Here is a 23,418-nt window from a genome sequence, read left to right as displayed (position 1 = left end):
GAAAGGGGTAAGACATAAAGCCGGTTACACGAGAGGGCAGAATCTCAGGGGGCCTCACGTGCCACACATGAAGGAGTTGAGACTTCACGTAGCAGATGGTGAAAATCACCCAAGGGTTTTAAACCTGTATTTTCAACAGATGATTCTGGCAACCAGGCAGCAGAGGGGTTTAAACTAGAAAAGGGAAGGGTGCCTGGGTGGCTCAGTAGGTTAAGCGTCTGACTTCGGCTCAGGTCATGATCTCACAGTTCATGGGTTCAAGCCCTGCATCGGGCTCCATGCTGACAGCTCAGAGCCTGGAGCCTGCTTCGGATTCTGTGTCTCCCCCTCTCTCTGCCCCTCCCCCACTTGCGCTCTGTCTCCCTCTGTCTCAAAAATAAATAAACATCAAAAAAAAAAAAATTAAACTAGAAAAGGGAGTGGTCTGGGAGCACAGGCAGGGGAAGGGAGAAAATCACCAGGACTTAGGAATGACTGGGTGGATGCAGAGGAAGAGCCAGCTTTAGCTTAGGTGACAAAAGGGACTGTGGTGCTGCCAAATGGGACAGAGAACAAAAACCAGATGTGAGATTACAGAGGGAGCAGAAGGGGCGCTCATGATGGGGGAGCCGAGCTTCTGGCAAAAATGGAACAAAAGGTGGAACTGTTAACGAGGCACCGGGATAAACGGGCACGCTATTCTGGGGAGGCGTCCTTGGGGGGCAGTCATGGAAACTGAAATTTAAGATCAAGAAAAAGGCCCGCAAGAAGGATGGCAAGGCCAGTCTTCAGCGAGCGAAGCAAGGTGACGAGCAGGCTGGGATGTGGTCACCATGCCAGACTGGAAGGTGGCGACAATGAGAAGGGGTAGATGGTGGGACAGCCACAACAAGAGGTGCCTCGAGGGAGGCGGTTTCTGGTTAAAGCAAGAGAGAACAAGCGTTCTATTAACAGCGGGATGAAACCTGAAGTAAAAAGGAAGGTAGGGGGAGCCTGGGTGGCTCAGTCGGCTGAGTGTCTGACTTCTGCTCAGGTCATGACCTCACAGTTCGGGAGTTTGAGCCCCACACTGGGCTCTCGGCTATGGGTGCAGAGCCCACTTCAGATCCTCTGTCCCCCCCCCCCTCTCTCTGCCCCTCCCCTGCTTCTGAGCTTTCTCTCTCAAAAAGAAAAAAACATTAAAAACAAAAGGAAGGGTAGAGGGAAGGAGGAGGATGAAGAAACACTACAGGTGATTCAGGATGAAGCCAGGGGATGGATCAGAGTTGGGGAGACTGCCTCACTTGTGGAGGCCCACAGGGGAGAAGAGGACAGTGGCTCAAACCGCCAGGCCTCCAATACTGCCCCCTCAGAACACATTTTGTTTTGGTCCAACAAGAGGCAAAGGGTGCTGGTGGGGGACTCACAAAGCTGGTGGGGGTTTTGTTATGGCAGAGCCCCAGATGTGGAACGTATTAACCCATAAAATGTGTAAGTAATCATTTGGGGCCGCTCTAATGATTCCTAACACCTCCGATGCAACATCTCCTCCCATCATGAAAGCACTGAGTGTTACATGATTTCCAGTCTGAACACTTCCCAACTCTACTACTAACAGTTTGAAGAATTTAAAGTGATAGAGCTGCCGAGAACTACTTGCTAGAAATCTTTCACATCTAAATTCTACTTGATACACCCTTGCAATGTGTTCTGTGTGTGTGTGTGTGTGTGTGTGTGTGTGTGCATGTGTGTACATACGTATCAGGTTTTTGGTTGTCATTTTCATTCTTCTGTTGGAGAGGAAGAAGAAAGGAAGAGTGGGAGGGAGATACAATTACTGGAAAAAGCCACCACCAAAATCATCAGGAGTCGAGAGGAGACACAAACTTAACAACAGAAAGGACTTTGAGAAGAATCCTCTGCAAGGGCTACCTTACCTTGTCATGGACAGTCATGCAGCCAGCCGCGTCCTTCTGAAGGATTTCAGTTACCCCATTGGAAAGCCTTTCATACTTCAGTTTGGGTTCCTCCTCACTTTCTTCTTCCTACACAAAAAACAGAGAAAATGACAGCCATCACAGATTTGAAATAGACTCGAAACACATTATTCTTAAGGGGGAACAGAGATGGCTTCCTCCATGATCGTCAATAACTACAACTATAGGTAAAGGTTAAGATCTTAATGTTTTGGGGTGCCCCAGTGGCTCAGTCAGTTGAGTGTCTGACTCTTGATCTCGGCTCAGGTCACGATCTCACAGTTTGCAAGTTCAAGCCCCGCACTGGGCTCTGCACTGAAGCACAGAGCATGCTTGGGATTCTGTCTCGCCTTCTCTACCCCTCACCTGCTTGTGCTCTCTAGCTCTCAAAAAAATTAATTAAAATTAAAAAAAAAAAAATAGAGCTTCAGGTTTCCATTTTTTCCAATTGGGTACATCAACTGTTACAACTTCACAAGTAGAATACATTCAAAAGTTGAGGACAGGAGTATACATACTTACCGTCGACAGTAATCAACCTTGGCATATTAAATATAAAACTACCTACCCAGGGACACCTAGGAGGCTCAGACAGTTAAGCGTCCAACTCTTGGTTTCAGCTCAGGTCATGATCTTGTGATTTTGTGACTTTGAGCCTTGCATAGGGCTCTGAGCTGACAGTGCTGAACCTGCTTGGGATTCTCTCCCCCCTCACTCCCTGCCCTTTCCCCACTCGCACAGTCTCTCTCTCTCTCAAAATAAATACCTAAACTTAAAAAAAAAAAAAAAAAAAAAACCAGGGGCACCTGGATGGCTCAGTCGGTTAAGCGTCCGACTTTGGCTCAGGTCATGATCTCGCGGTTTGTGAGTTCGAGCCCCACATCAGACTCTGTGCTGACAGCTCAGAGCCTGGAGCCTGTTTTGGATTCTGTGTCTCCCTCTCCCTGACCCTCCCCCATTCATGCTCTGTCTCTCTGTCTCAAAAATAAATAAAGACAAATAAATAAATAAATAAATAAATAAATAAATACAAAAACTGTACGTCCATATATGCCAATAAAAGATGTGTGGGCAAAATACTGGTCACTTTGACGTCATGGACAAAAAACAGCAGTGAGACAGGAATACAATAAACTTCTAAAGATGTGGATTTTGTATTTCAAGACCATAAATACTTTTGCTGGATTTGAGAATATCTCATTTTAGTTAGAAAAATATAATTACAAAAAAAAAAATCAAAGAAAGGAAATTGGAAATTTTATGTACAAACTGTATTCATACATCAAAAAATATTTTAATTATAAAAACTGGTAACCCATGATCATTTATGTTAGAAAATGTACCATTTACTTTCATCTGAATAAACCTAATGCATTAAAAATTTTTTTTAAATGTGTGAAAAATTTCTTAGTTGTTTTGTATGTATTATTACTCACTTTCTATGTTCAACCTAACTATTGATACAACAAAAGATATCCTTAATCCTCACAGTTATGGAACAAAGTTAGGAATCTATGTGGCCTATAATGGTTCTGAATTAAATCAAGGAGAATTACTTAAACGTATTATGAGGACTCAGGAAAAGATGTTATTTTACTGTATCAACATGTAATGACAAACTATAAAATGTGCATGTACCAATAAGTGTGACAGGATAAAGCTGGCCAAAACAGAAGTTCATGAAAACAACCTACTCACTGACATTCCCTTCAAAAGTACTGTAATTGTATAGGCCTCACTTTCCCGCTAACATTCAGATAGCTTCAGGCACACCAATGCTCCCACCTCTAAGCCTCTAGAAGGGCTGAATGAAATACACAGCACGAGTCTAAGGCATCAATTAAAGGGCTGCTGAAGCAACCTGAACCAGAAGGGCCAAGATTCCAAGATGGTGGAGAAACCACAGAAGGGTGAGCTGGCAATCTCCAGCCATTTACTGATTCTGGGTATAGGACAAGAGGCTGAGAACCCAAGCTCTGCCTCGGAAGATGGCCACCGCTGAGGGTAGGAAAAGCCACAAATCTTCTGGGCATTTGTAGGACTCAAGTAACAAAACAGGAAACTGGAGGGGCTAAGACCCCAATGGAGGAGAGGGGCAGAGAAGTAAGCCTGTTACACAGCCAACTTTCCCCATGAGACAATTGCCAATTTCCAAAGCTATGTGGGGCATGAGGTTAAAAAGCTAAACACAAAGCCTCAAAAATACAAAACAGCTGCCTTGATATGCTTAGAAGATAAGAATTAGAGTCCAGGAATTACCAACAAATGAGGTCCTGATGAACACCACACGTTACTTGGAACCCCAGGTCCCCAGGCGACATGAAAAAGTAGCTTACCCAAACTTCAGTGTGTCTCTGACTCAGTTCAACCCCTGACTGGATTAAGGTATGTAACCCCCAACCCATCTGTCCAGTAAAGGACAAGGGGACTCCTGGGAAAAAGAAAACTTCTCTTTGGAGTATGAAAGTACTGGGGCCTCTACCATTCTCACAATAATGAGAATAAATATCAAAATCAATTAAAAAAAAAATGACAAGGTATGCCACAAGATAGGACCCAGTGACTAAAACTCAAAGAGGAGAAAAGACCATAAAAGTAGACCCACAGGTGACCTGGAATCATCAAAAAGGGCTTTACTGTAACTATGATTAGTATGGTCATAAAAGAAGATGGAGAAGACAGATGAAAGAGAAAATTTTTCAACAGGGAATTATAATCTGTAAAAAAGAATCAAGTAGAAATTTTAAAACTGAAACTAAGATGCAACAGATGGCTTACCAGAAGGTTAGCAAAGCTAAGGAAAGGCTTACTGAAGTGTAAAACAGGTCAAATAGATCTCCAAAGGGAAGCCAGAGTAGAAAAATGGATGAAAAATACAGAAAAAGGATAGGAGATATGTGGAGCACAGTGAAAAGGGCTAACACTTTTAACTGCAGTCCCAGAAGAATAAGGAAAATGAGCCAGGGGTTAGGAGAGAATAGGAGAGAACTGAGAATTTCCTGAAACTGACAGACATCAACCCACAAATTCAAGAAGTTCTGTAATCCCAAGCAAGATAAATATGAAGAAAATCACACCTAGGCACGTCCTAGTAAAAAGAAAAAGTAAGTAAAAGGAAAATGATTGTGCTGGGCCTGTTGAAGATTATGACGCACCAGGCAGAGGTGCAAACTCAAATGGCAAGAGCGGTCTTTACCTCTAGGTCACAGAACCACATCGTCACCGGGGGAAAGGGTGACATTCATATAACAGAACGTCATATAACAGACTTAACATCAGATATCTCACTTCATCTTGACTTAAAAAAACACTCAAGAGTTAAGAATAATTATTCCATTTTACAGATTTTCAGCATAAAATTATGATCATAAATTTAATTTCATCAAGGCACGTACGCAGAGCCAAAATTCAGAGTTATGAATGCCCTGAAGTCAATGACTTGTATAGTACACTACCTAATCTCCTATCAAATGCTACAAATCATAACAGAAGCCTCCACAACCCCTATGCCTACAAATAACTATGAACTACGTGATCAACAGGAAACGTTTAAAAGTGTTCAGTAGCTGCATTAGTCCTCTATTGCTGCATAACACATTATGCCAAAATGTACTGATTTAAGACAATACACATTATTTTAACTATTTAAATATTAATTTAGGGGCTCCTGGGTGGCTCAGTTGGTTGAGCATCCAACTCTTGATTTCAGCTCAAGTCATGGTCCTGGGGTCATGGGATCGAGCCCAGCATTGGGCTCTGTGCTGAGCACGGAGCCTACTTGGGATTCTCTCCCTCCCTCCCTCCCTCCCTCCCTCCCTCCCTTCCTTCCTCTCCGTGTCTGTCTGTCTGTCTGTCTCTCTCTCTCTCTCTCCCCTACCCCTTCACATGCTCGCTCTCAAAATTAAAAAAAATTTTAAATATTTAATATTTCTGTGGGTAAGCAATACAGGACTGGCTTAGCTGGGTGGTTCAGACTTAAGGTCTCTCGTGGGGTCGCAGGCAAGATGTCAGCTGAGGCTGCAATCATCTGAAGGCAGGACTGGGGTTAGAGCATCTGCTTCCACAATGGCTCACTCAGCTGGTTGCTGGCAGGAGGCTTTGGTTCCTCACTTCATGGACCTCTCCTTAGTGCTGCCTGAGTGTCCTCAGGACATGGAAAGGGACTTCTCCCACAGTGAGTGATCCAAGAGAAAGCAGTTATATATGACCTAGCCTAAGAGGCACACTCCTGCAATATTCCATTTATCATACAGGTCAGCCACAATTCAGTTTTGGGGGGGAAGGTCACAAGGGCAGGAATAACAGGTGAGGATCATCAGGGGGCTATTGTGCAGGCTAGCTACAGAAGTAATGACATTTTAAAAGCAAAAAATCTGATTTAAGAAAAAAAAATCAGTATTCCATGTCTCTGATGAGCTATCAAATATTCTTCCCCAAGTGTATACAAGCTATTAGTTATTTAGTAACTGTGAAAAATCAAAGATGATGTACCCACTACTAACTTTGTGAGAATAACTTTAAGAATAGTGACAAAAGGAAGTATAATACATATGGTTATCTAAAAGATCCATACTTCTTTAAAAAGGTAACTGACAGGGAATGCCTGGATGGTTAATTCAATTGAGCATCTGTCTCCTGATTGCAGCTTGGGTCATGATCTCAGGGTTGTGGGACTGCACCTTGCATCAGGCTCTGCACTAAATATGGAGCCTACTTAAGATTCTGTCTCCCCCCACCACTCTCCCCCTCCCTCCCTCCACCCTTCTCCCCCACTTGCATGCTCTAAAAAGTAAAAATAAAAAGATAACTGATGAAAGTCAACCCAAGGAGCTGTCGTATGTTAGAAGTGACCTGTTGTTAAAATAACAAATTAACCAAGTCTAAGAAAACCTATAAAAAGGAAAATTACAAAAAGCAACAAAAGAAAGATTTCTACTTATGTACCTACAGGCAAGAAACAGAAATCCTTACAAAGTTAACATTAAATGTAGCAAAGATGATGTGTGCCTTCTGGAGTAAATGTGTTAAATACAAATTGAACCCTGAATGCTAGTCTTTATAATAAGATGCCACATGTTGCCGAAGTCTGGACATCAAATGTGCATCCAATGTGAAAAGTTAATACTAGCCTCTTGACTATTTTGCATAAAAGCAGTCATCCACGGGCCATTAGATAAAGTTACTGTAAATAAGGTTTGCCTGTCTTATTTATAAGTGAAAACTAAATAATTTCTCTCACATAAATATACAAAAATAAATACTTTCACAACACAGCTCACTGAAGCATTCGTGCTAGGCTTCAAAAACCATAAATAAAATGAAAACTCCAATATTAGACACTTGATGTAGCACTGCACACTTTTCTGACAGATATCTTTTATGTTAAAAATTCACCTCTAGCCTGCTTTTTAACTTAAGTTGTTTTTTTTTTTTCCTGCATGCTGTAAACAAAGAAAATGGAAAGTGATTCAAAAATACAATTCATGGAGGTTATTCTGCTGCAGACTATAGATCACATTTTAAATATATGTATTTTTTTTTAAATCAAGCAGATTTAATATAGTGTCACCTTTAAAAATTTTTAAGAGAAAAAAAAAAGACTTTTGTGCAGTTTTAATTTCCATGGAAAACAACCCAGTGCTAATAAAAGGCAAATCAATAATTTTTGTTAAATTTTAATAATCTTGCAAACCTACAAATAAAACCATCAACAGTCGAGTGGAGATGACAGTTAAGTGCGTTTCTATGACAACCTAGTGGAACAGTATAAGTCCTGGCTTGCAGCAAAGCGAAGATATGAAAAGAGTGACATTTACCCATACAAGAAAAATTTGCAGCTTTCCTTTCACAAGAATCAATTCCTCAGCTAACACGGATTTTCACTAAGTGTATAGCACTTTTAATTAAAAGTCCTTTAAACCACCCTGTAGGATTCTAAAACAGTATCTGAAAAACAAATTTCATATCATAATCCTATCATATCCCAATCCGATATCCCAATCATATCACTCCTACGGAGTTGAAACTTAAAAGCAAAAGAATGGCTTTTGCGGATAACCAATTAAGGCAATTAAAGATTTCCACCTGAGAAACTATTTGGGCATTTGTTCCTAACACTGTAGGGTAAATTTTCACAGCAGAAATCCTGTCACCTAACTTAGATGTGTATAGGCACAAGAAATACTGCACTTTTCACCTGATAACTTAAAATTCATGTACAAGAAAAGCTTTTTTGGTATTTAGAACCAATTTTTCATCCTGTTTTAACTTTATCCAGGTCCTTCGCACATGGGTATATTTTATATACCACTGCCCAGAGGACCAAGAATTTTACTTTGAAAAAATGTGCGTCACATGTATTCAGGCAGCAAACAAAGATCGCTGTATTTTTTATTGTTACTATTAATACAGAGCTTAAAATGTTATTTCTGGATACTATCTCTTTATGAAAATGCAGTGGGATTATTTTTTGTTCTGTCCCCCCCGCCCCCGAAATAAAATACTAGACATGCTGAAAGGGACAGGGGAGATATAAGACCCAAGTTAAGCTAGTGGAAAATGCCAGCAGGTGAGCACTCCCTGACAAATCACAACCTCACTCTACAGAGATGGGCTTCGTCCCAGCCAGCTTCATCTAGGAGAAAGACCTCAGCTGAACATTCAGGGAAGGGAGTGTGACAGGGCGCCTGGGTGGCTCAGTGGGTTGAGCCTCTGACTTCAGCTCAGGCCATGATCTCGCAGTTTGTGGGTTCAAGCCCCGCGTCAGGCTCTGTGCTGGCAGCTCAGAGCCTGGATCCCGCTTTGAATTCCAGGTCTCCCTTTCTCTCTATTCCTCCCCCACTCACACTCTGTCTCACTCTCTCTCAAAAATAAAGAATTAAAAAAAAATTAAAAAAAAAAAAAAAAAGAAAGTGTGATAAGATGAACTGTTTACTTGGCCTCATGTCACACTGCATCTGACAAGGGGCAAATCTTTTTAGGAAATAATCAATCAATGCTTTAAAGCTAGATACAATAAGGACACTGCCATCATCAAAAAAAAATGCAGTTTGAACTTCTGCAGTAAAAAATCAAGTGTTAATAAAAAGCAAATGAATAATCATGGGTATGAAGGTATAAAAGAAAACCTAGAACATTCTCTCTAGAATTCTAATTAGCTTACGGGGAACTGAAATATTCAAAACTGGTACTCACCCTTATATGTTTGAAATCTATATAATTGATATTGTAAAATATGTTTTAAAAAGCTATTGAAATCTAGTACCAGGACATTTGAATTTTAGAAAATCTGTATTTTAAAAAATGTTCTTTCTTTACAAGTAATTCACTTTGAAAGAAGTCCCATGGTATATTAAAATCTCTGTAATCACTACTTAATAGAGAAGGGAGAGGGAAAAGAGAAAAATAAAACAGTTGTGCCAAATACAAATGAAAATTTTTTTTTTTTTTTTTTTTTAAATTTTTTTTTCAACGTTTATTTATTTTTGGGACAGAGAGAGACAGAGCATGAACGGGGGAGGGGCAGAGAGAGAGGGAGACACAGAATCGGAAACAGGCTCCAGGCTCTGAGCCATCAGCCCAGAGCCCGACGCGGGGCTCGAACTCACGGACCGCGAGATCGTGACCTGGCTGAAGTCGGACGCTTAACCGACTGCGCCACCCAGGCGCCCCAACAAATGAAAATTTTTAAGCATAACTCAAACTATACTTCAAGTCAATCAAAACAAATAATTTAAGTTTCAAAAACATGAATTTTTTTAAAAGATAATTTATTTTGAAAGCGTGAGCAAGCAGGGGAGGGGCAGAGAGAGAGGGAGAGACAGAATCCCAAGCAGGCTCTGCCCAACGTGGGGCTGGAACCCACAAACTGTGAGATCATGACCTGGGCTGAAATCAAGAGTCAGATGTTTCACTGACTGAGCCACCCCAGCACCCCATAACTAACAAATTTTTAAGAAACAGACCTATTCACTACAATACCATATTGTCAACAAAGTCAAGAAATATACATTATTGTGTAAATACATCTATTTGAAACTGTAACGTTATCAGTAAACATACATGCACATTACAGGACATCTCCAAATACCTCATGCCAATCTTGAACTTTTCCTGAAAAAACAGATCTATCATGAGAAAAAACTGCGTAAAATCCCTGAACGAAAGATTCACAATTAACCAAGGACTAACGATTCCAATTAGCTTTGTTTTGCCTACCATCCCCTGCCCACCAAATGAATGCTACTACCTTAAAAGGTCAAGTGCAACTATTAATTATTGGAGGCTATACAGTTCTATTACAAAATACAATTTTCTTTAGATAAAAAGATGACTGGTAGAAAAAATGGCTTCATATATCCTTAAATGTCAAAACGTATCAAGAAAACGACCTAAACAAGCTGAAAAAGTAACTTCTGGTTTCCATTAATAACCCTAGGTATTATAGCTGCCTCAATGACCAAACTTTTTAGGAAAGTGACATGGAGATAATGGAATTCATCTACAATAAAACAACTGTGGTCAATGCTCCCAGGATGCCTTTCCATCAGACTGGTGACAGATAAGCAATTACATTCTTATATGAATGCAAATAATGTTGTTAAGTTTTGACTTCCAAGCAATATTGCTATTACTGAAAATATATGAACCAAAGAAAGTAGCTGAAATTAGAGCTGATAGATGTAATCTAGATGACATGGGTCTACTTTTTCATACAGATAGTTAATTCACAATGAGTCTATACATATCCATATATTTTTAAAAGCATAAAATACATATGGTTAAATAAGAGGTTCTTAAACCAAGGGTAATTTTATTCCCCCAAGACATTTATTTGACAATGTCTGGGGACGTTTTTGTTGTCACGACTGAGTGGGAGGAGAAACACTGCTAGCATCTAGTGGGGAGAGGCCAGAGAGGATGCTAACTGTCCTACAATGCACAGGACAATCTCCCGAACAAAACGTTATCCGGTCCCAAATGCCAATAGCGTCAAGACTGAGAAACTCTGGGTTAAATACATTTCGTAAGATTAAATGCTATAAAGGCCCTAAAATCATTTTTCAAAGACTATTTAATAACAAGGGAAGTGTTCTCAAAATGTCCTATTAATTGAAAAAGTAGATCATAAAATGTGTGTTGCATGACCCCAATTTTTTTAACGTTATTTATTTTGAAGGTGGTGGGGCAGAGAAAGAAGAGCAAGAATCCCAAGAAGGTTCTGTGCTGATAGTGCAGAGCCTGACTTGGGGCTGAATCTCATGAATGATGAGATCACAACCTGAGCCAAAATCAAGAGTTAGATGCTTAACCGACTGAGCCACCCAGGCATCCCTGCATGATCCAAATTTTATTGGAGAAGCTTAAGGGGGGGGGGGGGGGGGGGAGTCAGAAGAATAAGCACCAAAATAGTATCCTTTCTAAGCTTCAGTTTTTTTCATCTGTAGAATGGGGGAATGATAGCAGGACCCCCATCACAGGGTTGATGTGACCACTAAAGACAATAGCAAATAATCACTATTGCGAGCTATTGCCCATATTTTCTATATTTTCTGTTATTATAGAAATAAATGCTATTTTTAAAGCCATTGTTCAACATCCTCTTCAAAACTTGATGTCTACTGAACTCAGATCCTTATCTCTCAAAGCTGCTTTCCTTACCGCAACACGGAGTACGAAGGTGAGAAAAAGTTGAGCCTCTAATAATTGAAGAGCTCTACTTAAGATTCACAAGATATGCAGTCTTCATAAACCCTGGTCTCTCCTTTGCCCTGTAGCATCAGAATTGCATGTTCAATTCAAGGAGGAAAAAAAATAAGGTGAAGGTTCCCGTGCCCTAAGCCATATACCATAAACAGGATCAACTCCCATCATTTATTTTATATTGGGAAAGCGATAAGAATATATAGGGGGGGGGGGGAATGAAAAAAGCAAGTAAGCTTTTCATTTCCTTCCACCAATATGGAATAACCTCACCAATCTTCAAGGTATGCCATTCAGGTGGACAATTTCCGCCCCGAAAGCCAACATAACCCTCTTTTCTTTTCTTCCCAATATCCCTTGGTGATCACAAGATCCTGAGAAGCAGGGTTTATGCCTTTTCACTGTTCTGAACGTCACCTAACAAAACTGTGGGTACCTAATAAAGACCAGCGAAAACAAAAGTACGCGGTACCAGCAGACCGAGTTCAGTAGAAGCTTTTCTACGACCTTCTCATTTAGATTTCCGCACAGGAAAATCCAAATCATAAGCTATCAGTCAAAAGGAACTACACAGATCATCTAAACTATGTGTTCTGCAGACATGGGGGGAGGGATGGAATGGAGGGAGGCTGGGAAGTGGAAGCTTCCCAGAGGGAAGCTAGTGGCTATTCGGTTAGTGGTAGAAATTAGAATTACAGAGAAATTCACAGAAATGAAGCTCTATCATCTTCTAACTGCAACAGCAGACAGAAACCTTGCCAGCTAAAACAATGTTCATGAAAAATCTACATTTATAAGGCATGTGTTTCTTGTTATATGGGAAAGGAAAATGCTACAATTCCCAAGACTATTTTATGTTTTAGAGGAGATTAAATACCTCCCAAACATCTTTCAATTGCACACTCCATATTCTATGCAGAGAAGCACCCTGCCGGCCCCCCCACCCCCGACCAGAGTCTGACAGCTTCTCAAAAATTTCAATGAAGAAACAGATTTAAAAACCTACACTAGCAATAACAATTAAGACGAAGTATTACCAGAATCAAGGAGAAACAGATACAAATGCTGAAAATGAACGGTGAGTTTATGACACACCTTGATGTGTTCCATGAAAACATAATCTGAACAAAAGTAGAAAGATGTTTAGCTTTCCCACCATCCCCCATGCCCATGACCTCGAGCCTGACCCACTCCACCAGAAAGAGGACTGCCCACCCCTTAGGGGCTGTTTTCTCCAGGAGGCGGCATCTATGTGCAACCTCTGCCCGCTGTATCTCCATGCCTGCACTTCCAGCCCTGGCCACCATCAGTCTACCTCTTTCTCCTACCAGCAGAGACCAAAAGCCCCTAACATATGGCAGGGCATTATGGACAGTCTGGGAGCCCCAGCCATAAGCACTGCAGGACCAGGAGAACGCCGGAAGCAGGGAGGGGGGCACTGCAGGGAACCAGAGAACACTCAAGAAAGGTAAAGTTAAGAATGCATTAGTCAACCAGAAAACTGAATCTTAAGTCCAAGGGCTGGTGCTTTTTAAACACAAACAGAATAAATGGAAAATAAAAGTCGTCTCAGTACTACCTGCAGAAGGTTATCTGGCCTAGACTGTTAAGCATGTTCTACTGAAAACTCTCACTCAAGCAGAAAATGCCTAAGTTATGGGGCGCCTGGGTGGCTCAGTCGGTTGTGTCTGACTCTTGATTTCAGCACATGATCTCCCAATATGTGAGTTCGAGTCCTGCCTGGGGCTCTGTGCTGACAGCACAGAGCCTGCTTGGGACCCTATCTCTGCCCCTCCCTTATGCTCTCTTCCCACCCCCACCCTCAAAAATAAAGGTAAAAAAGGTAAGTGCCTAAGTTATTTAAACTGTCCTATAACAGGGAAATAAAAACTTCCCAATTCATTCTGAAAAGGCGGCATAACCTGATACCAAAACTCCCAAAGAGTACATCACAGGGAAAAAAGCAGAGTTCAGTCATCTCATAGGAGAATTTAAGTGTAAAAATTCCAAACAGGAGTTCACAAATTAAACCCAGCAAATACATTAATAGAATACTTTTAAGATCAAATATCACAGAAACACAAAGACTAAATATTAAGAAATCTGATTTCATTATTTAATAGACCGAAGGAAAAAAAAACTGTAGCACCACACTGACAGACATTGAAATAGCATTTACAAAGTTCCACACTCATTTCTGATTCTTTGAGAGAAAAAAAAGAAAAGCTTTCAGTAAATAAAAAGGTTTCTTTCAAGAGCTGAGAACAACCATTTGAAATCAAAGCCAACATGACACTTCACTTAACAATGAAAAGAAGCAACAGGACTCACTGATGTCTATTAATCACTATTTTTCAAAGCTGATCTAGAACTTTCAGTCAAGGTCAAAGACAAGAAAATGAAAAACAAATACATCATTGTTGGATGATCTCACAGAGGATACGACTGTATGGAAAGAACAAAACTCTCAAGGCTTGTGATAATTTTGTATCAACCTGATTGGGCCATGAAATGCCCAGATATTTGGTCCATCATTATTCTGGGTGTTTCTGTGAGGAAGATTTTTGGGATGAGAGTAACATTTAAAAAAATTTTTAATGTTTATTTTTTATTTATGTTTTATTTATTTTTGACAGAGAGAGAGAGAGGCAGAGAGACAGAGAGAGCATGAGTAAGGGAAGGGCAGAGAGCGGGAGAGACAGAATCCGAAGCAGGCTCCAGGCTCTGAATTGTCAGCACAGAGCCCGACGCGGGGCTCAAACTCACAGACCGCGAGATCATGACCTGAGCCGAAGTCAGAGGCTTAACTGACTGAGGCACCCAGGTGACCCAGATGAGATTAACATTTAAACTGGTAGACTAATTTAAAGCAGATTGTGCTTTCCAGTGTGGGTGGCCCTCATCCAATCAGTTGAAGGCCTGAACAGAACAAAAAGGCTGATATAAGTACGGCTACTCCGGCTTTCTTTGACTTCCACTGGCACGACCAATGGTTCTCCGTCTCCTCACTTTGAATCTGCAGGTGTCCTTAGATCTAAAATGAGTCTCTTGTAGGCAGCAGATAGATGGATCTTATCTATCAATACATTCTGACAACCTATGTATTTCCATTGGAGCATTTAGTCTTTACCTTCAGAGTGATTACTGAAATATATGAGTTTAGTGCCGTTGTATTATCTGCAGATTTGTTGTTTGTGGTGATGTTCTCTGGTCCTTTGTACTCTTTGCCACTTTGGTCTTCCCCCACCCTCCACTCAGAGAATCCTCCTCAAAATTTCCTGCAGGCCACAGTAACTTCTTACTAGACACGTCTCCAGAGGCAAGGGAAATGAAAGCAGAAATGGACTATTGGGACCTCATCAAGGTAAAAAGCTTCTGCACAGTGAAGGAAACAACAAAACTGAAAAGCAACCGACAGAATGGGAAAAGATATTTTCAAACGACAGATCAGATAAAGGGTTAGTATCCAAAATCTACAAAGAACTTATCAAACTCAACACCCAAAAAACAAATACACCAGTGAAGAAATGGGAAAAAGACATGAGTAGACACTTCTCCAAAGACATCCAGATGGCCAACCAACACATGAAAAAATGCTCCACATCACTCATCATCAGGAAAATACAAATCAAAACCACAATGAGATACCACCTCACACCTGTCAGAATGGCTAAAGTGAACAACTCAGGCAACAACAGATGTTGGCGAGGATATGGAGGAAGAGGAACACTTTTGCACCGCCGGTGGGAATGCAAACTGGTGCAGCCCCTCTGGAAAACAGTATGGAGGTTCCTCATAAAGTTAAAAATAGAACTACCCTAAGACCCAGCAATTGCACTACTAGGTATTTATTCAAAGGATACAAAAATGCTGATTCGAAGGGGCACACGCACCCCAATGTTTACAGCAGTGCTATCGACAATAGCCAAAGTATGGAAAGAGCTCAAATGTCCATTGACTGACGAACAGAAAGAAGATGTGGTGTATGTATACACAATGGAGTATTAGTCGATGTTCAAAAAGAATGAAATCTTGCCATCTGCCACAACGTGGATGGGACTAGAGTGTATTATGCTAAGCGAAATTAGTCAGAGAAAGACAAGTATGATTTCATTCCTATGCGGAATTTAAGAAACACAACAGATGAACATATGGGAAGGGAAGGAAAAATAAGATATAAACAGAGAGGGAGGCAAATCATAAGAGAATCTTGAATACCGTGAACAAACTGAGGGTTGCTGGAGGGGAGGTGGGTGGGAGGATGGGCTAAACGGGTGATGGGCATGAAGGAGGGCACCTGTGGGGATGCGCGCTGGCTGTTATATGTAAGAGAGGAATCACTGCGTTCTACTCCTGAAACCAAAATTGCACTGTATGTTAACTAACTTGAATTTAAGTAAATAAATTTTTAAAAATTAAAATAATTAAAAAAGGCCAACCCTCTCAAGTAGCTCTCAAAGTTCTTTCTACCTAACCGCCTTCAAACTGGGCAGCTTTTTTTTTTGTTTCCTGTATTCGAATTTGAACTGAAACACCGGCTCTTTGGCTCTTTGGCTCTTTCTTGGCGTTGAGCCTGTGAAACCACTGGCTCTCCTGGATCTCTGGCTCGCTGCTCACCCTGCAGACTTGGGGATTTGCCAGCTCCATAATCCCATGAGCAAGCTCCTTACAACAAATCTCTTTCTCTCTTTCAGATCCCTCTGATCTCTCTCAGATGTTCTCTCACTCTCTGATCCTATTCGTTCTGTTTCTCTACAAAACCCTAAGACACAGCTCCTGCCAAGACAGACAGCTTACCGGGACTGCTGACCTCTTCCCTCCAAACCAGCCCTGAAAGACACTGTAAAAGGAAAGAGGGACTCCAGAACCTAACATCCCAAGTGAGAAACTCTGGAGGCAATCGAAATCATCCAGAAGGGGGAGTTGTTGAGACCCAGCGCCCACCTCTCCCCAAGGTGGCCTCTGAGGTTTTGTTAACCACCCCCATTCACTAGAGAAACGGGCTGCAACAGCTCCACCCTGGCCTGGGTGCATTCACTCCTGGTCTTCTACCCCTCCCCCTACCGAGTGGAGATTAACTCCCCCAGCGCTGCTGCCTCCAGCAGATCTGCCTAAAGGGCACTTTACCAGGACTCAGAAGACTCGGGGCACAAATTCTCACACTGAAACATACTTTCCAAGGAAGTATTCAAATACAAAAAAAATCTAGGGGATGCTGGAAGAGATATGAAAGATAATAACAAGAAATAAAAAAAAAATCCTGGTAAAGTTTACTAATGCCATTAAAAAATTTAAAAAAAGGATGGGCACCTGGGTGGCTCAGTCTGTTATGCATCCGACTCTTGATTTTGGCTCAGGTCATGATCTTAGGGTTCTTGAGTGTGAGCCCTGAGCCGGGCTCTGTGCTGACAGCACAAAGCTTGCTTGGGATTCTGTCTCCCTCTCTCTCTTGCCCCTCCCTTGCTCTCCCTCTCTCTCACTCTCAAAAATAAAACATTTAAAAAATAGAAACAATTTTAAAAAGGATGGGAGAAGGGAAAGAAAAATTATCTAAACCTAATTACCCCTCTTTTTACCTGTTTTATAGGATTTCAAAAAATGAACATACATTACTTCTGATTTTGCCACATCGTTGAAACAATGTCTTCAAACACATTATTAGAAAAGGAAGGGGAAAGCTACGGTCTCTACTGGAAGCCTGTACACACCAGAAGCAGCTAATCCATTCGAGGGTGGAGGAAGGTAAGTATCCTCCAGACTCAGAAGTTACTTTAATGCCAAAAAAGTGAAGGAAACCACTCCACACCATTTACACAGGATTCTATTCAGGGTAACTTACTAATAGGGACAATCAGGCGGGAGGGCAGACAGACGATCCAGAGCACCAAGTAGCTGTTCTCCTTCCCCCTTCCCCCCACCCTCCACCCTCCACCCTCCACCCTCCACCACACATTCTCCACAAACTCTGGACCTCAACCCACAGTTTTTATAGAGCTAGGGGCTGGGTAGTGAGATCACTGGGTAGTTATCTACAGTGGCGCCACCTGTCCACCTGAGGGTCCCTAGCAATCGAAAGTGATGCCACCTGTGTCTGAGGGGGGCTGCGTAGTTATCTAAAGTGGCACCACCTGTGCACCTGAGGGTCTGTATTCTACAGTGGTGCCACCTGTGTGCCTAGGGGTCTGTAGTAGTTACCTAAAGTGGCAACAGAGGAGCCAACAAGACGGAGTCAGTGTTATCAGCACTCCTACACCATCACAGGCCAAATATGTCAAAAGCGCCCAGTGACAGATGGAAATGATGACAAAAGACTGAAACCTCAAGCTTTATCAAAGGTTTCCCCACTCTCATCCCTTCGGATACTATTTTGAGAGATTTATTTCATTCACTGAGATCTTTGGAGAAGACAATCATATTCTCAAAGAATTATGTTAACATGGGCGCCTGTGAATCTGTATATTTAAAAATGGCTGCACTAACTATGTGGATGGAACTGGAGGGTATTATGCTAAGTGAAATTAGTCAGAGAAAGACAAAAATCATATGACTTCACTCATATGAGGACTTTAAGAGACAAAACAGATGAACATAAGGGAAGGGAAACAAAAATAATATAAAAACAGGGAAGGGGACAAAACAAAAGAGACTCACAAATATGGAGAACAAACAGGGTTGCTAGAGGGGTTTTGGGAGGGGGGATGGGCTAAATGGGTGAGGGGTATTAAGGAATCTACTCCTGAAATCACTGCTTCACTATATACGAACTAATTTGGATGTAAATTTTAAAAAATAAAAAACAAAGTTAAATTATAAAAAAAAAAAAACTTCATTAAAACTGAAGGAGCTCGGGGTGCCTGTGTGGCGCAGTCGGTTAAGCGTCCGACTTCAGCCAGGTCACGATCTCGCGGTCTGTGAGTTCGAGCCCTGCGTCAGGCTCTGGGCTGATGGCTCAGAGCCTGGAGCCTGTTTCCGATTCTGTGTCTCCCTCTCTCTCTGCCCCTCCCCCATTCATGCTCTGTCTCTCTCTGTCCCAAAAATAAATAAACGTTGAAAAAAAAAAATTAAAAAAAAACTGAAGGAGCTCATGGGTAAAAAGAAACCTAAGGTTTTTAGAAATTAGATTTGTTATGGCACTTCCATAAAAACCTTCTGAGAAAGGAATGCTTTCAAGTCCTGACAGGGTAGAATCAGGCCCTAATTGTCAAATGTGATTATTATTTAAACAACATTCTTGGGTATCAGAAAAGAGACACATACATTTTTATAAATACAGCTCCTGACAGTATCAGCAATTTCATTGCAACTATTTTCTGTGCTAAAGGCAAAGTGCTAAGTGAGTAAGATCATCCAATCACATTATTCACTGTGTTCGTTTCCTATGGATGCTGTAACAAATTATCACACTCAGTGGCTTGGAACAACACATTTGTCGACTCACACTCCAATACAGCTACCACTGGGCGAAAATCAAGATGCCGGAAGGGCTGCATTCCTCTGGAGGCTCTGGGAAAGAATCTGTTTCCTTATCCTTTCTAGCTTCTAGAGGCCACATGCATTCCTTGGCTGTGGGGCCCCCTCCTTCCTGCACCTGCAAAGCCAGGAAAGTCCTTCCCACATCATATCACTCCAGCCTCCTCTACCTCTCACCTGCTTGTAGAGACTCTTGTGACTATACTGGTCACACTTGGATCATCCAGAACAATCTTCCTATTTTACAGTCAGCTCAGGTTCCATTTGCAATCTTAATTTCTCTTGCCATGTAACATATTCACAGATTCCAGCAATCAGGACATAGGCATCTCTGGGGGACCATTATTCTGCCTACCATTATTCTGTCTATTACTGAGAGAATAAAAATGATAGTGGGCCCTGGAGCTGGATGCCCCAAGCCAAACCAGAAGCTAAAAGTTCTCACTTGCTTATCCCTAAATTAAATCATGATCTTTCTGAGGACACAGCATGGGCTAAAACCATTCTCAGCCTGACAGGAGGTCCTCGGTATATCTGTTTTTGACAAAGGATCTCTCAAAGCTCTCGTTTCACGATCTCCAAAAAAAAGAACATAATGCCAGTTTCCTATAATTGTTGGAGTCATGTAATCAATTCATCTATTCATTCGCAAGCAGCTCTGCTAATGAGACCCTAGTGGCAGGGGCCCTGCCCTCATGAAAGTACCGGGCCCAGAGGTGGATGAAAGTAACAAAGCAGCAGCAGCAGCATGCTTAATCCACACCTTCCCATGACAGGCAAAGCACGAAATACATATCAGCTCCATTAACAGTCACACAACAAATACGTCCCTTATGAGCATTCTAGATGTCACCATTTTGTGACACACAGTACAAGAACTTAGAAGAGCATCAAAGACATTGCCCAAGCCAATCTCTCTTGCGCCCATTCCACTGCCATGAGTCACCATGACTGCTTCTATACGGATGGCCAATGGCCTCACCTTGGCAGATTCAAGGGTGAATCCCTAGAGCCCTCTTACTAATCCTCTCCATGGCCACTTGGCACAGTTGGCCATGCTTTTTCCCGCAATGCGTTCCTCCCTCAACTCCTCGAACACCACTCTCATTTGGCTTTCTTCCTACTTCACTGGCTACTCCTTCTCAGTGTCCTTTGCGGACTTCCCTTCATCTAGCAGATCTCAAAAATGTGGTCGTACCCCTCAGGTCCAAGCATCAGGCTTCTCATTCACCCGACCTCAGGCCCTAAATGATCTCATCCAGTTTCATGGCATTAAACACCATCTAAATGCTGACTCAGAACTTCTCATCTCCAGCCCAGACCTGCGCTAGTCTTCTTTATCTCACTACGTACTTGACATTTCCACTTGGAAGTGACATCTCCAGCTTAAAACAGCCAAAATGGAACTTCTGATCTACCCCACCACCAACACCTGACCCTATCTCAGTTGACAGCTCCACCTTTTTGGTTGTTCACCCTTGATTCCACTCTTTCACTTACACCCCCATGTCCTAGTCAAGAAATCTATTGGCTCTACTTCAAAAAAGACCCCAAGTCCTTCACCACCTCTAGCTAGAGCTCTGCCAAAGCCTCCTATGTGGTCTTGTAGCATGCCGCCTACTTGTTGTCCCAAGGCTTTTTTCAAACAGCATCCAGGGTGCTCTCGTGAAAACAATACCCTCCGATGGCTTCCCATCTTACAGTAAAAACCAAAGTCCATCAGTTGGTTTATAGCCTCTCTGTCTGGCCACTCACTCCTTCACTTCTTAACACTCAGTTACAGCCCCAATAGCAACCTCAAAGACGTCTAGTGCAACCCTGCTTGAAAGTACTGTCTGCTCTTCCTTTTCCCTACAACAACTTTCTCCCATATATTTACTCAAATGTCATCTTATTAGAGAGGCCCTCCCTGACCACCCACGGCAAAACAGCACCACAGTCCCTTAATTCAATGTTATTTTCATCCACAACTTTTGCTACCACCTAATACGTAAGTTTTGGTTTACTGTCTGCCTCCTTCATCAAATATTGGGGTATCCTAGAACCCAGAAAACAAAAGTACTCCATAAATATCTGCCAAATACATAAAATGATCAATCAGTCCATCTTGGACTGACTAATTTTTCTCCTGTTCAAGGATATATCATACCAGAGTCGTGTTCATCTTTTAATCCCTAACAAATGGTAGAAATACGGGTTCACAAATCTGTATTTGCATCCAGAAAGTTTCTACTAAGTTTCCAAAAATATAATTTTTATAATATATGCTTCAAAGGGAATGTTTATCCATGCCTGAGTGATGCAATAATCAGTAGAACCTGTTAATATTAATAGCTCATTAAATGAAAGAGCAAATTTTTGATCCAAAGGCTATTTGGAAGGATATATTATAACCCCATGCTCCATTTTTCTCAGCAATCAATCTCATAACAAGGTACATTACCATTTTAGTTACTAGTTGCTCTAAATTTGTTTATTAAAATTAATACATGTAAAGAATCAATTTGAGTTTCAATAAATGATTCACCATGTTCTACCCACCAGGTAAGATAAATAAATTATTTTTGTGTGATGCATTTTCTGATTAAAAAAAGCTATCTCCTGATTTCTCACAATGACTGGTTTTCATTTTAACAAAATGAACAATCCTTGTCGCGGATGCATCTGGAAGTTGCCTTTTATTTTAATATTAATTTCTCATTCATTCAACATAGATTGCATTCTAGGTTTATTTTAAATAGGTTCGGTTATTGGTCAGTCCACCTGGTTTATTAAAATTAATATATCTAACATATTCAAAGCAATCTGATTGGGACATTTGCGAGGAACTAAGCCAGATGTGAATGGGTCTCTATTCAGGAGGCATGTTTATTAATAATGGTAGCAAAAATCAAGACAGCGGTGACACTAATTAGCTCTCTGTTATTACATGCCGGGCCCAGGCCAGGGGTAATGTAATTTACATGCAATCTTCACTTCAAAGGAACTTACTACAGGCACTGAGTCCTGTTCCCAAATAACAAAAGGTCACCAGAACCCTCACCTGGTACAAAGCAGACTGACTACTGCTCCCACAGGTGTTCTCTTCCCTTGCCACTCCTCTTTAGCCTGATGCTGTTTCCCTTGTTATTCCTCTCTTCGCTGTGCAAGTTTCATCTTGAAATGTTTGGCTAACAGTTTGATGCTCTTGCTGAGAAGTCCTTTGTATGGCACACTAAACTCTTTGCAGATAAGGTGGAATACACTTCTAATTAAACGATACCCTAGGAACCTATACTCAGAGGAAGCCAGGTCTAAGAAAATACATCTCTGCCCACAGCAGAGCTGCCTCAGGTTTCAGCTCTGTGACCAAAGTACTCCATGGCACATCATTTCTGGTCCATTAACAGGCAAGACCCTATGGAAGATGAGGACATTTCTGAATTGTTGATGCCACAACTTCCTCTCCCTGCACCACTGGTTCTACTCAGAAGCAAATCCATGTTGTGTTAAACTGTTAAAATTTTGGAACTGATTGTTACTGTAGCATAGCCAACCTCTCCTGCCTACTATAGTACCTGATAGAATTATGGATCATATTGGAGGGAATACTCCATGCAGAGCACTCAGCACGATACATGGTACATAAGGAAAGGGACTTGAAGAAGTTGAAATAATTGATGACTCTTCAGGATTTACAGAGTTTTATTAAAATGCATATTGTAAGAATGAAATGAATCAGATGTTAGAATTCTCTGGCAAGGATTTAAAATTTTTTTTTAATGTTTGTTTATTTTTGAGAGAGGGAGAGAAAGAGAGAGAGAAAGTGCAACCAAGGGAGGGGCAGACAAAGGGAGACACAGAATCCAAAGCAGGCTCCAGGCTCTGAGCTGTTAGCCTGGAGCCTGACACAGGGCTTGAACCCACGAAGTGAGAGATCATGACCTGAGCCGAAGTTGGAGGCTCAACCAACTGTGCTACCCATGTGCCCCTCTGGCAAGGATTTCAAAGCAACCATCATCATCGCTTCTCAGCCTTTTGGCTAAGATCAAGTGTAAAGCATCCGTCACTGGGGCACCTGGGTAGCTCAGTCGGTTATGCATCCAACTCTTGATTTCAGCTCAGGTCATGATCTTATGGTTTATGGGATCAAACTCGGCATCAGGCTCCATACTGACAGAACAGAGCCTGCTTGGGATTCTCTCTCTCCCTATCTCTCTGCCTCTCCCCTGCTCATGCTCTCTCTCTCTCTTAAAAATAAACATTAAAAAAAAGATATTTAAAGCAACCATCATAAAAGTGCTTCAATAAGCAAGCAATTATACATTCTCTT

General features: G+C 41.5%; 1 protein-coding gene across 1 annotated transcript in view; it reads right to left on the bottom strand.

The window, feature by feature from the left end:
* VPS41 (VPS41 subunit of HOPS complex) overlaps positions 1-23,418 on the bottom strand; it is a 185,476-nt gene that overhangs the window by 142,264 nt on the left and 19,794 nt on the right. The window contains exon 3 of the mRNA XM_047842845.1: positions 1,896-2,003. Within this exon, the coding sequence (XP_047698801.1) occupies positions 1,896-2,003 (108 nt within the window). The remainder of the gene's footprint in view (positions 1-1,895; positions 2,004-23,418) is intronic.

The sequence above is a fragment of the Prionailurus viverrinus genome, chromosome A2, assembly GCF_022837055.1.
Source record: "Prionailurus viverrinus isolate Anna chromosome A2, UM_Priviv_1.0, whole genome shotgun sequence".
Lineage (NCBI taxonomy): Eukaryota > Metazoa > Chordata > Mammalia > Carnivora > Felidae > Prionailurus > Prionailurus viverrinus.
The sequence above is the reverse complement of the archived record's forward strand: the minus strand, read 5'-3'. Positions and strand labels throughout refer to the sequence as shown.